The 19,955-nt window shown below is 39.5% G+C and overlaps 2 protein-coding genes across 4 annotated transcripts in view; one reads left to right on the forward strand and one right to left on the reverse strand.

The window, feature by feature from the left end:
- PPFIA2 (PPFI scaffold protein A2) overlaps positions 1–2,432 on the forward strand; it is a 490,478-nt gene extending 488,046 nt beyond the window's left edge. For both annotated transcript variants that reach the window (XM_075552747.1, XM_075552748.1), the window contains exon 30: positions 1,249–2,432. In XM_075552747.1, coding sequence (XP_075408862.1) covers positions 1,249–1,277 — 29 coding nt within the window. In that variant the 3' untranslated portion in view covers positions 1,278–2,432. The remainder of the gene's footprint in view (positions 1–1,248) is intronic.
- A 1,849-nt stretch (positions 2,433–4,281) lies between these two features.
- The window catches only part of ACSS3 (acyl-CoA synthetase short chain family member 3), a 179,087-nt gene continuing 163,413 nt past the window's right edge, over positions 4,282–19,955 (reverse strand). For both annotated transcript variants that reach the window (XM_075551224.1, XM_075551223.1), the window contains 4 exons: positions 17,839–17,961; positions 7,453–7,552; positions 7,203–7,378; positions 4,282–6,440 (listed from right to left, as the gene is read on the reverse strand). In XM_075551224.1, the coding sequence (XP_075407339.1) occupies positions 6,372–6,440; positions 7,203–7,378; positions 7,453–7,552; positions 17,839–17,961 (468 nt within the window). In that variant the 3' untranslated portion in view covers positions 4,282–6,371. The remainder of the gene's footprint in view (positions 6,441–7,202; positions 7,379–7,452; positions 7,553–17,838; positions 17,962–19,955) is intronic.

Raw genomic sequence — 19,955 nt, forward strand, 5'->3', positions numbered from 1 at the left:
GCAAATGCTCACAAAAGTTTTCTTTTTGATAATAACAGCAACCTATGCTTTGCAAAAATATTCTATGATCTTTAATGAATCAATGTTTCCAAACACACTATTTAGAGCAATACTTAGAACCAAGTATACATAGGGGGTAGACAACAGGGTCATTGTAGACAGACAGACAGAGCGCCGTGTGCTCTTTATTCATTGCCTTGAGCTAAGGGTGGCACACACGTTACTATTGGTCTTTCGGACCTAAGGTGAGGGCTGGTATGCTACCTGGTTTGGGTCATGATTTTAAACCCAAAAGCACACAACCATTTAGATGATAGGAGATTTAATTTCAGAATACCAGCCACAGATTCAAACGTCTAATTATGGTATACAATTTGTCATCGAATTGGCACTATCTAAAATAGTTATTAGTTTGGCTGAATATGAGACTTTCCAAAATACTACTTATGATAGTTTCTACGCAGAACAGGATAATTTTCCTTGCATTTTGTACTTAACTAATTTACAAATGACAACTTACTAAGTTCAGCAGTGTTTGCTTACTAGTTCTTGACTGATGGGTAGAATTACTCTTGGTCTATGTGTAATTTATATTTTGTGCATGACATTCTAGTTCATATTTCTTAGTTTCACCATTAAAATATTTATTTATAATAAGTAAACTTAAGGACAACCAATTTCACTGGTGATGAAAAAAATAGTATTTTTTTTTCCTTATTCAAGTAATCCAGGGCATATTAGCTACTAAGCTGTTTTTGTTTGTTTGACTGTTTTGGTAGGAATAGTAATTATGAGATTTTTCCTCGTGATACTAGGACTAGAAAGGATCAATAATATCATATCTCAGATGGAGATCCTTTAACGTATATGATCTAGCTACTAAAACGCAATTGATCAAGAGATCTAAAGTACATGAGCTAGAATATAAATCTATTCCATGGAAGAGGTCGAATTCACCAATATAGTCATTGACATGCTTCCAAATTTTCAAAAGGCATGTGGCATGATGTGAGCACTTGCATGCACACGTTTGCCATGCTTTCCGCAGAGTTGAGTGATTCTACTTATTTCAAACTCCTTTGCAAATACTTGGGGAAGAGTAAACACAGAGCGACTGGTCAGTCCTGTTCCTGCTTCGCAGTGATAGCCCAGTGGGGAGAAGTACAGTTTTGTCAAGAGATTGTCGCTCTGTTTTATGTCTAATCTAGGGCTTGTCAATGAACTGACAGTGCCGATTATGTGTTTCAGATGTCGTCTTTTCGGTCTACTCTACCTAAAGTGCACTACCATCAACAAGACGAGCAGCAGAAGTTGTGTGAAGACCGAGTTCTAAGGAAGTATCCAAAGCGAATTGATCGTTATGCGGAAAATGTCATTTGGGGAACAATCAGATACTGAGTTTGGTTAGTTTACTACAATTGTTATAAAATACTTAAGTCATTTGAAATGAAGCATCAACCGCATCATCAATTCTGTACAACCGATGCTTTTATGAGATGGAGCGACTTGTTTTTCCATGTTTTCTTGTAATATATTAGGCATTTATGTATTACTGTGTATGTATTTCTTTTTAAATGTGTAAGTCTTATGTAAATGGATATAAATATGATTTTTTAAAAATAAAATATATGGTTCATGGAGTCTCAAGTGCAAAGATTTGACGATTCTACGTACTGTTTGTATTTGACCATTTCGCCCTTTTTACAGTTTTTGAATTGTTAACAGTCAAATGAGTACATTTCCTTGAAGCAGGAGACAGGCTTCAGCATGTCTCTCCTGCACGTCTGTCAATACTCAAAGCTGAACACCTGCCTCTGATCACGTATCAAAGAATGAATTAACCTGGAACTGGAGCCAAATGGACCTTTCAAGGCCATCAGGGATGCCCTTCACCTTCAGCTAAGCACTGTGATGGCTCAATCTCCTTTTCCATACAAAGCAAAGCCAAGCTGTTTATAAGGGTCAAAATCAATTGTTAAAAAAAAGTTTATAAAGTAAAATATTATCTTCTCTTGTCACCTGTGGACCAAGGAAAAAAATCTTTACCTAAGAACCATATGTTCCTACTAAGACTTAATACTCTGACCTGCCAGCCAGCACTGGACAGTGAATGTCAACCACTGTATTTCTGAGGTTCATTTCCTACTGGAACAAACGACCACCTCGGAAGCCTCCCCTGTTGTGAATGTAACAGCGCATTCGCCAGACTCGTGTCTCCTGTGATAAGCTTTTAGCCAAGATGGCCTTGTTGTGACTTCCCCGAAGTCAGTTTTATCAGAGGTACTAAATAAAAGACCGAATGATTAACATAGATAGTGTATACAAGTATGGAAGAGCAAGCTCTTCCCTGTGGTTTTATTTGGTGGTGTTACTGTTGTTTATTCTTTGTTTATATGGGGAATTTCAAAGTAAAACCTATTTAATAATGCCATTTATCTAACTGCTGATTTTCTGCTGCTTGATCTGACGAAGCGCAAAACCTGCCATTGGTTATTTCATTCTTTGGTGTTTTTATTTTGCTATGTTTGCACGTACACTACATTTGTTTTCATGTCCTTTTCTTTGACAGATTTAGTTGAAAGTTAATGGTAACAGAACCCCTCTCCATTGTCAATAAAAAAATACTGGCGATTCTCTGTCTTAAGCCTCCGTTTGTAGTCACCTAGTGTTTAATAACTGACTTAAACCAAAATGAAAACGGGTTTTTTAGAGTCATAATGTGATACTTATTTTCTGAAGTACATCTACCACAAGAGGGAGTACTAAACTTGGTTTTGGAGGTGATTCGGCATTTTCTAAAGGAGTTGAGCAGACATAATGGCAACCGAACTTTCTGAACTCATGTGAAACCATTCTAGCACTATTACATTATGGTAACACAGATGAGGTATTTATGCAATTTTCTACATGGACTCAATCACTAACATTAGTTTCTCCCCTTTAGGACATAATGAAATAAGAGACATTAAACATCTAGAGTACTTACAATTAAAAATATATATTTAAAACCTCACTGCCACTGAGGCAAGGCAGGCTCATGGCAACACTATAGACAGAGCAGAACTGCCCCTGTGGGTTCCTGAGACTGCGACTCTTTCCCAGAGTAGAGAGCCTCATCTTGCTCCCCAGGAGCGGCTCTTGGCTTCAAAGGGCTGTTATCCTTGAGGTCCAATGCGTGTCCCACTACAGAGCTTCATATAGAGAGGATCTGAAGGGTCCAACTAGTCTATTCAAAAATTTTAGTAGTCTTTAATTTACAGTTATGCTAGATTATAAAACCCATTTATTGGATGAACACCAGAGACTCAATGTTATTCCTTTCATCCATCTATCAACATTTATAATGACAGATAACTTCTAAATACAATATTGTGTGACCAAAGCTGATTTTTAATCTGTAATTAAATAGACTTAATTCACATAGAGTTTTTATGAGCAGACTCGCTCAGTTTGGGAAATTGCATTGCTATAGATTTTAGCTTATATTCTCAATTTTCTATTACCTTACAATAATCTTCTATGAAAGTAAATAAGCCATCTCATACAGAATTAGGGTGGTTTTTAAGACAAATTTAAGATGGTGTTTAATAAGATTTTTATATATGTCAACTATCTTTGCTATCAGTACTAAAATAGAATGGTCTCTATTTTTCTTACCAAATGCTAAGCAAACTGATAAGTGAAGCAAACTTGAATGTATACTGTTGTCCCTTTTGTCTCCCATGGAAGTATACATATTTTCTATGACTCTGATGAAGAGACAGGCATAGCTGCTTTTCCAGTCTCATGCACACTTTTCCATGCCCACTGTACTAGGAAATATCTCAAGTCTGTTTGTTCAAGTGGCCTGTCCTTCAGATATGCTTCTGCAGGAAAATGAATGTCCCACCAGATCAACTCTCCAACAAGAGGATTGAAGACAGAACCATTCCACACTTCTTGGTTCTGAGTTCGCAACTTGAAAACAAATCATGAGCTACATTCAGCATAAGAATTTGTTGTTTCAAGTTAACTGAATCTTCTATACAAAAGAAAAATGATAAGGTAATAATATTTTAAATGCTAAGCCATAAAGGATGGACAATTAATTTTCTATTTGTAATTGTGGATAACACATACTTTGTATAAAAGAACACTCATGAAAACCAACAGATTCAAATTATAAACAGAACCTCTATCTCTTTTTTTTAGTTCAAGCTACTAAGTAATACCTATATGAATATTTGTATTCAGGTGTACAAATCAAGAAATCAATTAAACAAACAGGGATTTATTCTGAGAAGCCATTTATTTTGTAACAAGTCCAAAGTGAATATTTTCAGGGTTTTATACATATTGTAAACTATTTTAAAGAAGCCTGGTGGTGCCGTTGTTAAGCACTGAGCTGCAAACTGAATGACAGGGGTTCAGATGTATCAAGTGCTTCAGGCTTGGGACCTGCTGCAGTCTGCTTCTGTCCAGGTGACAGCATGGAATCCCAGCGAGCATTTCTGTGCGGCCCGACAAGCTTGCTGGCAGTTGGAGTCAACTTGATCGCAGTGGGTCTAGGATTCTTGTTTGTTTATTGGAAAGCTATTTGGGGGGGTGGTGAGTACATAAGCTATTGCCTATTAGCTCTTACATGTTTTTAATGTGCCCAGGCTATTATATTAGGACAACTACTCTGATAGTGATGCCCAGATGGACTGACGACTCAGGAGGGCCTTGTGAACCATCAAGGATTTGATTGGGTATGTTTGTTTTTATTTTAATTTGGGGTGGTGGTGGTTTATTTGTGTTGTTGTTTAATTGGTGTTTTGGGTAGTCGATATCATGTTCAATCATACACAGACGAAAATATGTAGTTCGTTATGTCTAAAGAGACTTGAAGATTTCCTGGTGGCTCAGGGGTTAAAGTGCTCACAAAAAGCTTGCTGGTTCATATCCACAAACCGTTTCATGGGAGAAAGACGTGGCAGTCTGATTCTGAAAATATGTATAGTGTGAGAAATCTTCTAGGGAGGGTCTGACCTGACATAACGGCTGTGGCCTTGGGACTCGTTAGATAGCCTGAGTGATGCAAGGACTTGGGGATTGGCTACGAACTTGAAGGGCCGCAGTACCAGTCCTTCCAGTGGCTCCACAGAGAAGAAGCTGAAGGTCAGCTTCCATAAAACTCTCAGTCAACAAACCCTGCGGAGAGCTTCTGCTTCGTACCACACGGCATCGCCGTTCGTTGAGGACCAGTGCTGCTGGAGGTCACATCTGCTCGGTTTCAGGGAACAGGACCATAGTTCATTGACAAAGAATCATTTCCAGATATTAAAAAATATGCTGGAAAGTTTGTATAGAAACAGGCTATGGAAAGAGAAGTTTGGATACCAGGGTATTTTTGTTTGTTTAGTGAATTACTATTTTAAAATTAGAAATGTCTTGATTTTTTTCCCTCTGTTAAAAAACTGGTTCTTTCCAAAAAGGACCTGTTCTCTAGTCTTCCCAGCAAAATTTGGCTTAGACACGAGAAGGGCCGCTTAAATATCTGGAGCTCTTCAATTCTCCTCATTCCCCATGGATCCTCACTCTAAGACCAGGAAACCCCAGCTGTCTTCGAAGATCTTGGGCCCATTGGCTTTGTGTTATCAGCCTGCTCACTGAAGTTGAGCCAGTCTGTAGCAGGATGTTACAACTATTTACATGTTCCTTTAAGAATTGCCCCTCGAGGCGTTCCCTTCCCCATTTCTAGATTAGCTCTTTCTGTAAAAGCTAGAATCTTTAGAACGAGCTATGGCGTGGGGGTACCCCGACCTCCATTTCCTTGATAAAAAAGATTGGATTAAAGTGCATCTAAACTGACTATCAGTCATGTGCTTCCACTTGTCTAAGTAACAAGTGATCTGAAGGTCGAGCTTGAACTCCAGTGGTCAGTCTTAGGAAATGGAAGGCTAGATAAGTCTACAAAATAACTTTATCTGACTAGAGAGTAATTTAAAACCGCTGATCTCATTCAGGTTTTTAATGCACGTAGACATGCGGGCACCTCAAGAATGTGGGGAGTTTTAAGATTCTGAATCAAGGATACTGATTCCCAATTTCAAAAAGTGGTTCTATAAAGGCATCACTTTCAAAAGAATTTTTGGGTGGGATACAGTTTTTAAATTCGCACACTAGATTTTTTAAATTAAAATCCTGGGAAAGAGCTATTAATAATAAGCCATGTCAAAGTTGATAACTGTTATATGAGTGTAATCAAACATAAAACCTCGGCCTTTTGCTAGTCTTTGATTGTTATTATTTTTTACACCAGATTTACAATGATCATTTCAGTTTGCAGATAAGTAATATCTATTTAACTCTTTATATCTGATGAACATTTAGTCAAAAGAGTGAAACTATCAGGATGCTTGCTTCAGTACTTCTTCTATGTGTTCAAAAATGCTGGGGTCCTCAATGGTGGGCGTTATCTGGAAAGACATTTAGAATTACATGAACATACGTCCTTCAGTCTCTTCCACAACCTTTACATGGTTTGGGGCTAGGTTGTATTCCTGATTTCTTATAACGCTCAAAGCCAAATGTCTCAAAATAGGATGTTTAGAACTTACTATTTTAAAATGTTTCAAGAATCTGCTACAGTTCTAAAATGAACAGCCGTACAACTAGCCAACCATGCATCTTAGATGATGCTTTTTCTAGAATCCCTTTTAAGTCATTTCTTTGTGGCTCTATAGAAAGAGCATTTTTTCTTTACATTTTCCCATACCTTTTCCTGTTGCATTGTTTCTCGGTGCATCTCAATGGTAAAATATGTATATCCATGAATATGTATAATGTGAACCCAAATTAAAATTAAACATACTGAAACATCCATGTAAGTTTCCTAAAATGATTTGACCTCCAAAGGGAAGAACCATTTAGTATATTTGAGTTTAAACAATATTGACTTTGTTACCAGCAACAAAATATTTTTACATGCTGGTTCCTGTGATCAAACTATATGATCTTTAGCTGAATTTCTTTCCAAATCTCTCATGGCTCCCGGTGCTGCTCACCCATTTCAAAGAAAATCTCTCCCCTCCCTTGAACAATGGCAATTAATATTATCTGTCTTTAGGGATCCAATTCAGGTTTGAGAACCATTTCTAAGAGGTGGTCTCCCTTTGGACTGAAGCCAATTCAGGGAGGCGCGCAACAAACCCTCCACATGCGACGTCCTTGGTCATTACCTTGTACGGCTTCCCATTGACAAGGGCAGAGAGAGCTGACCGGGGGATCTTGCCCGATCGCGTTTTTGGTAACTGTTTGACAAAAACTGCATTCCGAAAGGCAGCCACAGGGCCAATACTGTTTCTCACGTGTTTCACAATTTCTTCCAAAATTTGGTCCTCCGTTGCATGAATATCTAGGGAAAGCATGAACCTTAGTTACTTGTGTGGGGCCCAGAAAGCCAGAGTGTCCGACAGAAAGGTCTCTTACCTTTTCTTAAGACGCACAGTGCTAACGGGACATGGCCTTTCAAAGGGTCCTCTTTGCCGACAACTGCGCAGTCCGCCACGGTTCCGTGCGAAAGGACAGACTGTGACAAATGCATGCGTGGAAAAGAAGTAGACGTTAATATGTAGCTACCCAGACAGCTATATTATCATTCAACATGTGTGTGTATGTGTGTGTCATTTCAATCGGAGAGGAAAAAACGCCACAGAACCCTAGACCTCACGGTTTGCTGCCTAGACATGATTACCCGTTCACAACGTGATTACTGCTAGGGCCAGTGGGGAGTCGTTCAGATCGCCAGGGGAGTCTCTAAAGGGTGACAGTAATTAAGATAAATTGCCTAGCTAACCTGAAAAGGAAGGCAATTGTTCCTGCATCTCGGTTGTTTATTAACGAAGCAAGAGAAAATGTGCCGTGGGTACCACGTGCAAAGAAAGTGCAGCAGCTCTGAGAAAACCAGTGTGTGTTTGGCATTTGTTCTGGTTACAGCAGCACACCTCCCTCCCAGGGGAAACCAAGACTAGTCTTTGCATACATCATCGTGTTCTTTGGGGATGCCATAGGGAGCAAGGAACATGACATCCCATTTACTGAGTGATCCACCCAGAGACGGTTTTTAGGACTTGAAACGGATCCTGGATATGGCAGGATGGCTTCGGCCAGCATCGCTGTGGAGGGACGGCATTCTTATCACTCATCCTAAGCCCTCAGTCCCGTAAAAAACAAAGCCACTTAAGTCTATAAGGAGTCACAAGAATTTAGAATTGAGTCACCGTAAGGAATGCAGCAGCTTAGGGTTATTATTATTTATTTCACTTACAGTAGACCCGGTACTTGACGGCATCAGTACTCGCCATTAATTGGATTTCAATGTGAAATGTCGAGAAATGTTCGAACAAAACAGTGGAATCCAACCCAACAAATGTGATTTTCGTTAATAAATCAATTGGTGTTTCGGTCACTCAGTGTTAGTAGGCATTGTTAAAAACCTTTTTGCGGCTGTGTTCCAAGCATTTTACTATAATTTTCTTAGTTTTTATGGCTTTTTGTACTGTTTTTAGATAAAAAACATGGGTCTTAAGAGAGTCTTTTGAAAAGAATCACCATGATGAGGAGCTGGTTAACCATGTTATCGATATTGTAGATGATAATTTAGTAAACCCTTTTAGAAAACAGTTCAGGAAATTCCAACAGCAGACAGCATTAGACAGATTTTTATTTTCTTTAGAAGAAGTCAGCCAGGTCCTAGTGAAAAGAGGCAAAGAAGGGGGCGAAAAAAAAAAAACTCCTGAAAAGCAGCTACCAGTTGATTTCATGGAAGGGGATCCCCTTCCAAACAACGACTCTCTCTCCACACCTCCACTCCACATGAGTCCACAGATCCTGATCCTCATCGATCAGAATGGCCTATACTGTAGTTGTTACAAACATTTTAATGTTGTGTTTCTTACTTAAATTATATTATTTAACTCTGAACTTGTTTACTTTGAAATTTCTGTGTAATGTAGTATATAAAAAGGCAAGGTTAGGGTAACAACTCTGTGGTTGAGAATGGATTATTCCGTGTTCAGTTATTTCTAATGGGAAAAATTGATTTGGAACGTGACTACATCACATCTTGATTCTCCTTCTAGACTGGAATAGCGTCAAGGTCCGGGGTTCTACTGTATAATGAGATATTTTTAAAAATGAATACTCAAGAAAGCTTTTCTGAGAAATCAGCATACATGTATTTCAATGGTTCCACACTTCGAATCGCTATAAAAAAGAGTGAAGCTAGTGGTCCCCAATAGCTCATTTGGTAATTCTCATTCTGTCTTCATTTCATGCGCTCAGCAAATGCTCACTCTTCTCTCCCGCCCACCCTGCTAGGCTCATTGGTGAACAAGCTCAGTCTAGCTTGTAGCACTTACATTCTAGCACAGGAGGCAAACAAACCAAAACCAAGTTAAAACATTGCCAGTCAGTCAATTGTAATTCATGGTGACCCTATCTATATAGGCTTTGGGAGGCTGTGGACCTTTATAGGAGGGGCAGTTTTGTCTTTCTACCATGGAGGAGCTGGTATGTATGAAACACAAACCTTTTAGTTAATCGCCCAAATATGATCCCATAGTGTCACTATGGCTTCTAGTAGAGAAGGCAGAACCAATTAAAAATCACTAATGTTTAATTATTTCAAAGGAAGAATATAGCATGGCAAAGGTTCTAAAGAAAAGTGTGTGACTTGTGTACATAAGAGATGTGGCAAAAAAAAACCCCAACTTGGCAATAGGAGACGGTTCTCAAAATGCTTTCTTTGAAAGTGAATGCTGCCTTTGTTAGGTGCCGTGGCATTGACTCAGACCCATAGCAACCTAGCGCTCAACAAAAGAAACCCACTGTCTGGTCCTATGCCATCCTGACCGTGACTGTTATACTTGAGTTCACTGTCGCAGCCACTTTGTCAATCCATTTCAATAAATGTCTTCCTTTTCTTCGCTACCCTCAACTCTACCAAGTCCTTTCCAGGTACTGTTCTCTCCTGATAACATGTTCGTGAGACAAAATATGGCCATCCTCAATTTTATGGAGCATTCCAAGATGATGCGACTTTCCATATTCTTTGCCAGCGCCCTAATTCAAATGCATAATTCTTCATTAGCCTAACGTATTCAATGTCTGATTTTCATATGTGTAGGAGGCAATTGAAAATACGATGGCTTATGTCAGGTGCACATTTGTTCTCAAAGTGACATGCTTGCTCTTCCACACTTTTAAAGAGTCCTTGAACAATAGATTTTCCCAAATCGGTGTATCCTTTTATTTCTTGTACGCTACCTCCATGAGCATTGATCATGGATCCAAACAAGATGAAATCCTTGACATCTTCAACTCTTCACTGTTTACCATGATGTTGTCTAGTGGTTCAACTGTGAGGACCAATTCTCATAATTTTGGTTATTGGAGCACATGGTTGCTACCACCACGTAATTCATTTCACAGAGTCCCTCTTATTTCTGCTGACCCCCTATTGAACATGAACTTTCCTAATTAAAATACTACTAATAATAACAACAATCAGGCAAAGTAAGCGAGGAAAAGTCTCTCCATCACAGCTTTATAGAAACATTCTGGCGGTACTTCCTCCGGGTTCTGACAATCCATAGTATATTTAAAACCCTCATTAACATCAATGAGAATATGCACGCTCTCGTTTTGCCATTGCTCAGCTTTCCTGGGCATGTGAGGCAGTTGAAAGACATGGTTTATGTCAGTCAGACTTTAATCATCAAAATGCTAAGCGTCCTTTTAACATTTTAATAAGATTTCTTTGCAGCAATTTTACCCATTGTACTATGTCATTTGTTTCCTAGACTGCTATGTCCATGGATATTGATTATGGATCAAAGTAGAATGACATTATTGACAAATTCAAGTTTTTTGTTCTGATCTGCATCAGAGAAATGAATTTGGTACCATCCATTTTATTAACTTCTTGCCTAGGGTGCAGATGTTCATGCTCTCGTTCCACTAAATTCTCTGCCATAGTCATTTCCAGCTCATAGGTCCCGAGACTGTCACTCTTCACAGGACTAGGAAGTCTCCTCTTTGCCCTGCGGAACATGTAATGCTCTTACTTTGCTAACTTTGTAGTGAGCTGCCTAGTGCTTAACCCACCGAGCCACCAGGGGTCCTATCGCTCTCCATTAACCAGGCCAAACTAAAGAGCAGTTGTTAAGCATATAATATACATTCGGTACAAAAATCTGTTCTCCTGCTGCTTCCTTTTGAAGTAACAACATGCCTTCAAAGGCTTGGCTAGTTGGAACGATCATATTTACAGCTTAAGTCCATATGCTGAGACTAAAGACAGACTTTCCTGGCATATTTATTTTTATATTTCGTCTTAAGTCTTTAAGTGGTACAAATCATATGTGTCCGACTGCTGAACTAAAGGGTCCCACCTCCCCACTAGAGAAGGCCAGGCATTCTGCATTCTTTAAACTTAGTCAAGAAAGTGGTTGTCATCTGGAACACATAGACTTGCTACGCGCTGGAATCACGGAATGGCGCTCTCTTCAACGCCTAGTGGTGCTGTAATTAAATCACCCCAGTGGGCAGCTTTCATGAGCAGGACCCGTTTACAAAGCTAGACCTCTGCCTGCAGACCCACAGCTTCCAGAGGAGGCTTTCTTTCTCCTTTGCTCTGAGGAAAGGTCTCGGTCGCCTCAACATTCTGTGAGTATTTTCAAGTTCTCTGTGGGTCTTGGCATCAATTTTCTCCTGAGTCCAGAAGGTTCTCCGCACGGGAGATTCTTCTCGGTTCACTCTGTCTCCTTTTATCTCCCGTAAAATAAAAAAGGGATACGGCCTCTCCTTGCAATAATTCTCTTTATGTTGGAATCATCTCACCCTACGTCTCTTACCACTAAGTGGCTGCGCACATCAGGAGCCCCTCATGGGGGTAAGATCCCGCATCATCTAACGGCCAAACCACTGGGAATCATGGCTCAGTCAAGCCGTTACATATTTTGGAGTGACACATTCAGTCCATGACAGTGACTACGTATAATGTTCCCAATGTCACTGTGTATGAAAGAGAATGCCCCCTGAACAGCAAATATGATCAAGACTTTAGATTGGTTCTGTAATTTTGGCTTTAGTGCTTTCTTAATACATGGAGTAAAACCCTTTTCCTCCCCTAAAGCAAAGTTCCAATTGTCAAAAAGTCATTGATTAAAGTCTATATTCATGCCACGGCCTCCATACTGGAGTTCTGTAATTTTCAAATCAGAGGAGAAAACTCAATTGTCCATATACTTTACTGTCTCTCTGCTGTGCACATAATTTTAACTAAAACTAATCGCCAAGACTTCTGGACTGCAAAGCTTTTCTTCACGTTGTAGTTTGGCTCGAGTTCTATCCTCAGCCTTGCGATTGTGAGCAGTGAGTGAAAAAATGTTGAGAGAATGTTGTAAAATCAGGATAAAGACAGCATAATTACCTCTAAAATCAATTTTTTGTTGTTTTTCTGCCAACTGTAGGTACATTCTGAAAAGTCAATGTGCAACATAGTAATTTCCCAGGATTCCATCTTATTTCTACACGACACTCATTATTACAATGAACTCAACACTATGTGTATTTATCTTTGTTCCATAAATGCTATAAAAGGAGGGGGGCATAATTTTTATGTTGGATGGGCAAACAATATTTGAGCACCAAGCGAGCATTTCAGCAACTGAATCATCAAGAAGGAAACTATCAAAAGATGCCTTGGTGCCATTCGCATGACAGGAGCCAAGCATTTGTCTTATGGCGGTGGGGGAATCAGCAGCCACTCTCCTGAGTTTGCTCCATTTAAAATCCAGGAAGTAGATGCTAACTGACCTTTATGTTTCTGACAACGCGATACCACCTAAAAGCTTCTCCAAGTGAGTGGTTAATGCCGAGGTGAATGCTCTCATTTCTGTTGGTGAGTTCTTCTTACCTTTAGTATAAGCTTTAATCCTTTTAGTAGGATTCATAACTTAGTGGGCTACACTAGTCAGCTTTCTCAATCGTTACAGAACTTTCAGTTTTAGAAAAATGGGTTTGAATCAAGCACCGCATAGGCTGTGAGACTCGACTCAGCAGTGGGGACGGAGTCTGTGCAGTGGGAAGAAACAGCTGTCTTTCCATGTCCTCTGGCGGTGGAATGATCTAGAAAAGTGTCGTAGGGATTCTGCATCTTCCTCGGTGTTAACACTGGCACCCAGGGGAATGTTCAGCAATTTTACAACTATCTAAAGTAGGGATTCTGCATCTTCCTCGGTGTTAACACTGGCACCCAGGGGAATGTTCAGCAATTTTACAACTATCTAAATCTAGTGGTCATCTAATCCAAGGTAGAACCAAAATTGCATGGCCTCTTGGTTGAATATACCGTCACTTTATGGAATTAGATTCAAGCTTAAAGAAATAATACCTAAAATAGGGACTATCTAACTTCAAAAAACAGACAATACCGCATCGGTCAGGACAACCTTCAAAGGGGGAAATTGCACATGGACACTATTCTAGGCTTTCAATCCAATATTTTAACACCAAAGTCCAATTTACAAGGACACCAAGTTAAACTTCAAGTGAGGGAAGGAAACTAGGGAACCTGGCTTGTTCCCTAAAGATGTCTTTGCTTAGTAACTGTGTCCCCAAGAGCAAAAGAGAACTAGGCAAGAGGGTTACATTGGATCCTATTAATTTTAATTCACGTACTCTGAGTTAGCAAATTTCACACTCATATTTCTTAAAATGGAAAGCTGGACATAAGATGGAAACTAGATTTGGACAAATGAATCAACTTCTTAAATAGATCTGATTATTATTTAATGGTTACAGAAGGTCCTTCCTTACATAAGTTAGGACCTGCACAGTTAATGACCCCTTAAAGTTACAAAGGATATTGTAGGGCTTTGCTTTCTTGTGATGAGAATAGAATTTCCTGAGGTTTTTAAAATTCAGTCATCTAAATGGAGTCTCTCATTGATTTAGTCATATGCAAGGTAACACATTTATCAATCTTTTACTTTGGGGAGCTGGAAAAACAGCCATTTCCATTACATATAAAACAATAGTTATTTTTCCCCTACAAATGAAAATTTTCAAGGGATTATGGTCCACCAGTTTCATTTCAAAGAGTAAGACTGGAATCTAGCTTATTCTGTTGAGCATCTTGTAAAAGCATTTAAATGTAGGTTTAATATAGGTTTGGGCTCTTTAGTAAGTGCTGGGCATGCTAGCCACCACCGTTAGCATTGCCGCCTCTCTAGAGCAAGCATTTACTCCGCAGTTCTGTTGGGACAGGTACAAAGCCAGTATAGCTTTCAGGCTCACAATGCTCTGAAAGATGCCAATAAAGATAAAGCAAATCTGACATGAACTGACCAGCTTATCCCCTTATTATATATAAATATCCAATAAAGAGCTAACCATTTAATGCATATAAAAGGAGATGCTCATATAGAAAGCTAGATGTAGAAAAATATCCCAGTGTGTGCTGTAAATACTCCAAAGCCCAATGAATATCATAAGATGTCACCGATATTGGCAAATATTTTGTTGTTTATATCTTTTTCTGTTTTAACTGCCCATCTACAGCCTGCCTCACTCTAGTATTACATTTGGTAATAAATGTGCCATTGGAAAACAAAGTTATCTGAATAGGTTGCCACTTCTATTGTCATTTGGAAAATAAAAGTGGACAATCGGGAATTAGCCAATAATAAGACCTATGCACACATTTTCCAGCATTCTGATTATCCAAATATGCCCCAAATGCAGGTAACATTGAAGGTTATTTTGTGGAAACATGAACCAAAGAGTTAATACAGCCGAACCACCAAATATTTAAACTTCAAGTTTTCAAAAAGTTCAGTCATTTCAAACAAGAATAATATTATAATAGCATATTAGGCCCATGTTCCAAAATATTTTATAAAATTCTTCCTTTTGCCCCAGAAATAACTATTGACTAAAAAAGCAAAGTTACTGAGGTGAGGGGAAGCCTTCCTGATAAGAAATAGTAAACTACTGGGGCTGAAGGTAAGAAAAACTTTTATCGGGTGCATAGGCAAATGTGGAGAAGAAAGCTGATGGTGCCCGGCTGTCAAAATATATAGAATCTGGGGTCCTATAGGCTGGAAGATAAACAAGGGGCCATCTAACTGAGAAACAACAAAGCCCACATAAAAGAAGCACAGCAGCCTGTAAATCACAAGGCGTCAAAGGGATCAGGTATCAGGCATCAAAGACCTCCCCCCACCACCCTGCCAAAAAAACCTCAGAGCATTGGGAATGAGGGGGAGTGCAGAGTGGGGATCCAGGACCCATCTGTGGGAAATTCGAAACCCCCTTGCAGAAGAGCTGTGGGGTGGAGACGAGCCAGTCAGGGTGCAGTGTAACAATGATGAAATATTTATCCAATTTTCCTCTAGTTCTTGAATGCTTCCTCCTCCCCACTATCATGATCTCAGTTCTACCTTACTTATCCGGCTGGACCGGAGGATATACACTGGCACAGATAGGAACAGAAATACAGGGAATCCAGGACAGATGAACCCCTCAGGACCAGTGGTGAGAGTGGCAGCATTGTGAGGGTGGAGGGAAGGGGACGGAGAAAGGGGGAACAGATTACATAGCAAAAATGTTGAACACTAACTCAATTTTTATACTCTCTTGAGAGGGTCACAGGTAGGACAAATCAGAAAACACTGGAGATTTGGAAAGTGTATTGAGGTTGGAACCAAAGACCACATAGTACAGCAGTTCTCAACCTGTGGGTCGCGACCCCTTTGGGGTTCGACCAACCCTTTCACAGCGGTTGTCCGATTCATATTAGTACCAAAATTAAAATTATGAAGTAGCAACAAAAAATAATTTTATTGTTGGGAGGTCACGACCACATGAGGAACTGTATGCAAGGGTCACGGCATTAGGAAAGTTGGGAACCACTGGGTCAGGATATATGTATTGTCTCCTCTTACCCATAACAAAATGTATGACCTCAATCATCTGATAAAAGAAATAAAGCACATGAACAAAATATCAAAATACTTCAACAGGATCCGGAATCTCATAAGACAGTATTCAAACTATTCACGGGGAAAAATCAATAGCACAGTAGGAATGAAATGAATAAATACAATGAAAACAAAACATCTCACAGGTGTGGAGGTCTTTCTGATTCATTGTGGCCCTGCAGACAGGGTACAGGAACTCTTTCTCCCATGGAGTTGCTATTGTTCTTGAACTGCTTATCTTGTCATCTTAGCTGCCCAACATGTAACCCACAACACCACCAAATACAACATGAACCCTGGTCCCAGGAGTATGGGGAAACTCTTGTAATGAATGAAAACATAGGCATTCTCAGAAAAGAAATAGATGGAAAAAGACTCAAATGAATTAATATAGGAGAGCAACAAAGAAATGGAGGGAAGAAAAGCACAATTGTGGTATGTCATCCAACTTGATTCCAACTCATAGAGACCCTTTCAGGTGTCCCAGGCTGTGGCCCTTCAGGAACAGGGTCACCTGGCCTTTTCTTCTTTGGAATTTATGGTGGGTTCAAGCTACTAACCTTTTTGCTTACATCTAAGAACTTGACCATCTAAGAACTTGACCAATGGTAGTTGTTCCTGCAGGAAAACAGCCACATAGTCCATTATCTCTTCCTATTGTTGACTCGCTAGACATCGTAGAGAGAAAAAAAACCCAATGTTTTGTAACCAGGAAGCAGCAGTAGTGTCTGCTCTCAGCACACTCAGTTTAATACTGGAAGCCTGAGCTCAATCGGTCCATCTCTAGAAGACCAAGAAAAGACCGCAACAACATTCAGAAGAGAAAGACAGACAACATGTTTACAGACATGAGCCTCCATATAGATATTTCCAAGGGATGCACAAAACTCTCCTAGAATCTCTGAGATCACAAAACGCATGTTAGTATACAAAATGCAATAACATTTTGATATACTAGCAATAAAAGACTGGAAGTTAACATGTTTTAAAGCCACATGATTTTAATAGTTTAAAATTTTTAAATGAGTATAAATCTCACAAAACATGCCAAAAGTCTTTACACTTAAAATTGAAGAATTCTGATTAATAAAGGACACAAACAGAGAGACGTGAAAATTCATACTAATCCACACTGTGTCAATATGTCTATATAACATATAAAACATTCTACATAAGGAAAAATCAAACAAACATAAAGACACAGAAAAAATAATTCTCCCCCAAGTATTAGGTTCTGGGTTGGATCCGAATAGAAAGGTGACCCTTAATTATACAGCAGACATGTAACATTTACTCTGTGTAAATTAAAACTGATATATTTTGAAATGATTTTATGAAATTTGAATATGGTACATTAAAAATAACTTTAATAATCTAAATGTGCCTTAAGATGTTTAAACCGCATACTATTTAAAGATTTGATGTACAAACTAAGGCATGAGAAACATGTATACAGATTTTCCCATAGAGAATACATATATTTAAGTACTGAAATTCCTCACTGCAGCCCATGTAGAGATGGGGAAGAGAGGGAGTGTGGAGGACGGGAAACCCATGTAAGAGGAGGTGAGCTGAGGCATTCGCTTACCCTCCATATTGACTGCAGCCACACATTCTGGCAGAATAATTGGGAGGACGGTGCAGGACCTGACGAGGATTTGTCCTGGGGAACACGGGGCTGCTATGAGTCGGAGCCAACTAGTAGGCACCTAACCACCATAGCTTCTACCGTCACTTAAATGGCGGGATGCTTGTAAACAGAATGATCTAGCCTTAAGGTTAGGTACTTAAATACTACCTAAAAGAGAATGCCAATAGACATCACTACCTCTTCAATGGCACCGGCAGAAATCCTGTGACCTGCAACATTTATGACATCATCAACTCGGGACATAACGTATAAATAGCCTTCTTCGTCCATGTAACCAGCGTCCATGGTGTCATAGTATCCCTGCAATTAGGAATAAAAAAGTTTCAGTAGCATATTCTACTAGGCCATATAATCATTTTAAAGTCTTAGAAACTATAGAATATGAAAGAAGTGGATTAGTATAGGTAATTTTTCTTTTATATCTATACTATGGAATTATATTTCCTTTGATTTTGAATGCGTAGCTAGAATTTCCTTCCTCCTCTACCACCAGGACTAAATGAAAGTGTCCTTATGTAGGTTCAAGTTAAGTGTTTGAACTTAAGAGTTGTAAAGTGTATGAACTCAATATAATAGCTCAATATTTAAACATACTTTGGTATTGCAAAGTAATTATTTGATTGATTTCTTCTTGAATTTTATTAATTTAAAAATGCATTAAAATTTCCTATGAATAATTGCAATATATAGGACTAGTTTATTAACATGGGTTGGGAATGGACTCTTGCTTCAGTGAATTTTAACAGTTCAGAGTATGCATGAGATTTAATTTTAACTGAAAATAGCATGTCTTCACTGACTAGAAGTTAACAGAGAATGAATAATAAAGAATGGAAAAAGCAGAAAGCAAAGAAATGATGTTTGCCCCAGTTCTTCTGAGTTATCGCGATATCTACGCTCCTACACGTGAGCTTTGAAACCAACCCAGGTGAGTGCCTGGGCTCCTTAGCTTTACAGAAACCTGCTGTGCCGGCTGAGCGAAGGGAGCGAGCGAGATCCCCGCGCTATGCATCTACTGTGGATTAAAAACGAATAATAATACTGTGAATATAAAGTAGTACAGTAGAACCCAGGTCCTCGGCTGGAGGAATACTCGACAAAATGGGATGTTGACGTGAAAGGTGGAGAACACTCGGCATCGGAGCTCAAACAGCAGCGGCCTCTGTCCGCACGCACGTGATTCTCGTGAACAAAAGCAGTTCGTGTTCCGGTCACTCGGCGTTAGTTGGCGTTGTGAGCTCGCGTTGTTTCGACCTTTTGCAACTGTGTGCCAAGTGTTATGCTACAATTTTCTTAGTGTTTGTGCTTTTTGAACTGTTTTTAGATTAAAAAGCACCGGTCCTAGAGTTTCTTGTAAAGAATCATCATGATGAGGAGCTGGTTAACCGAGTTATGGATATTGTGATGATAACTTAGTAATCCCTTTCAGAAAACAGTTAAAGGAAACGCCAACAGCAGACGGCATTAGACAGATTGTTTTTACAAGGAAAGCCAGCCAGGTCCTAGAGCAAAAAGGCAAAGAAAGGGGGCAAAAACCCTCCTGAAAAGCAACTGCCCGTTGATTTGCTGGACGGGGTTTGCCCTTCCAAACAACGACCCTGTCCACACCGCCTCTGGTCATGCCTGTCCACAGATCCAGATCCTCAGCAAGCTCAAGGTACGGGCCATGCTGTAGTTGTTAAAAACTGTTTTTTATGGTGTGTTTATTCGTTAAATTCTATTATTTAACTCTGGAATTATTTAGTTTGAAATTGCTTTCTAATGTTTTGTATAAAAAGGCAAGGTTAGGGTACAAGCTTGGGGTCGAGAACAGATTAATCCATTTTCAGTTATTTCTTCTGGGAAAAATCGATTCGGAACTCCACTGCATTGCGTCTCCGTGCTCCTTCTAGAACAGGTGAGGATCGAGGTCCGGGGTTCTACTGTCCTGGAGTGCATTCAGTAGAGAAAGCATCCCGTGCTTTCTAAGAAGACCTAAAGTGATAGCTGTTACTTAATTACTACTACTCCTATTATTACAGTGGTAGCTTCGACTAGCGGTCAAAAGCGTGGACTCTAGAGCCAGCCGGTAGAGACTCAAAGCTCAGCCCTGTCGCTTCTAAAGTGTATCTCTGATCACAGACTGCAAGTCAGGTAATCAGGGCACAGAACCACTCTTTATGCAGACTATAAACTGAGGCCTTGTGGGAGGCTTCAGGGCTCGAGATGATCATGTTCGAAGCACACCCACACATTGCTGACCTTTGTCAGGTTATAATTAACCGTATCATCACTCTGACGATTTAGCTGCGTCC

This window comes from Tenrec ecaudatus, chromosome 6 (genome assembly GCF_050624435.1).
Source record: "Tenrec ecaudatus isolate mTenEca1 chromosome 6, mTenEca1.hap1, whole genome shotgun sequence".
Lineage (NCBI taxonomy): Eukaryota > Metazoa > Chordata > Mammalia > Afrosoricida > Tenrecidae > Tenrec > Tenrec ecaudatus.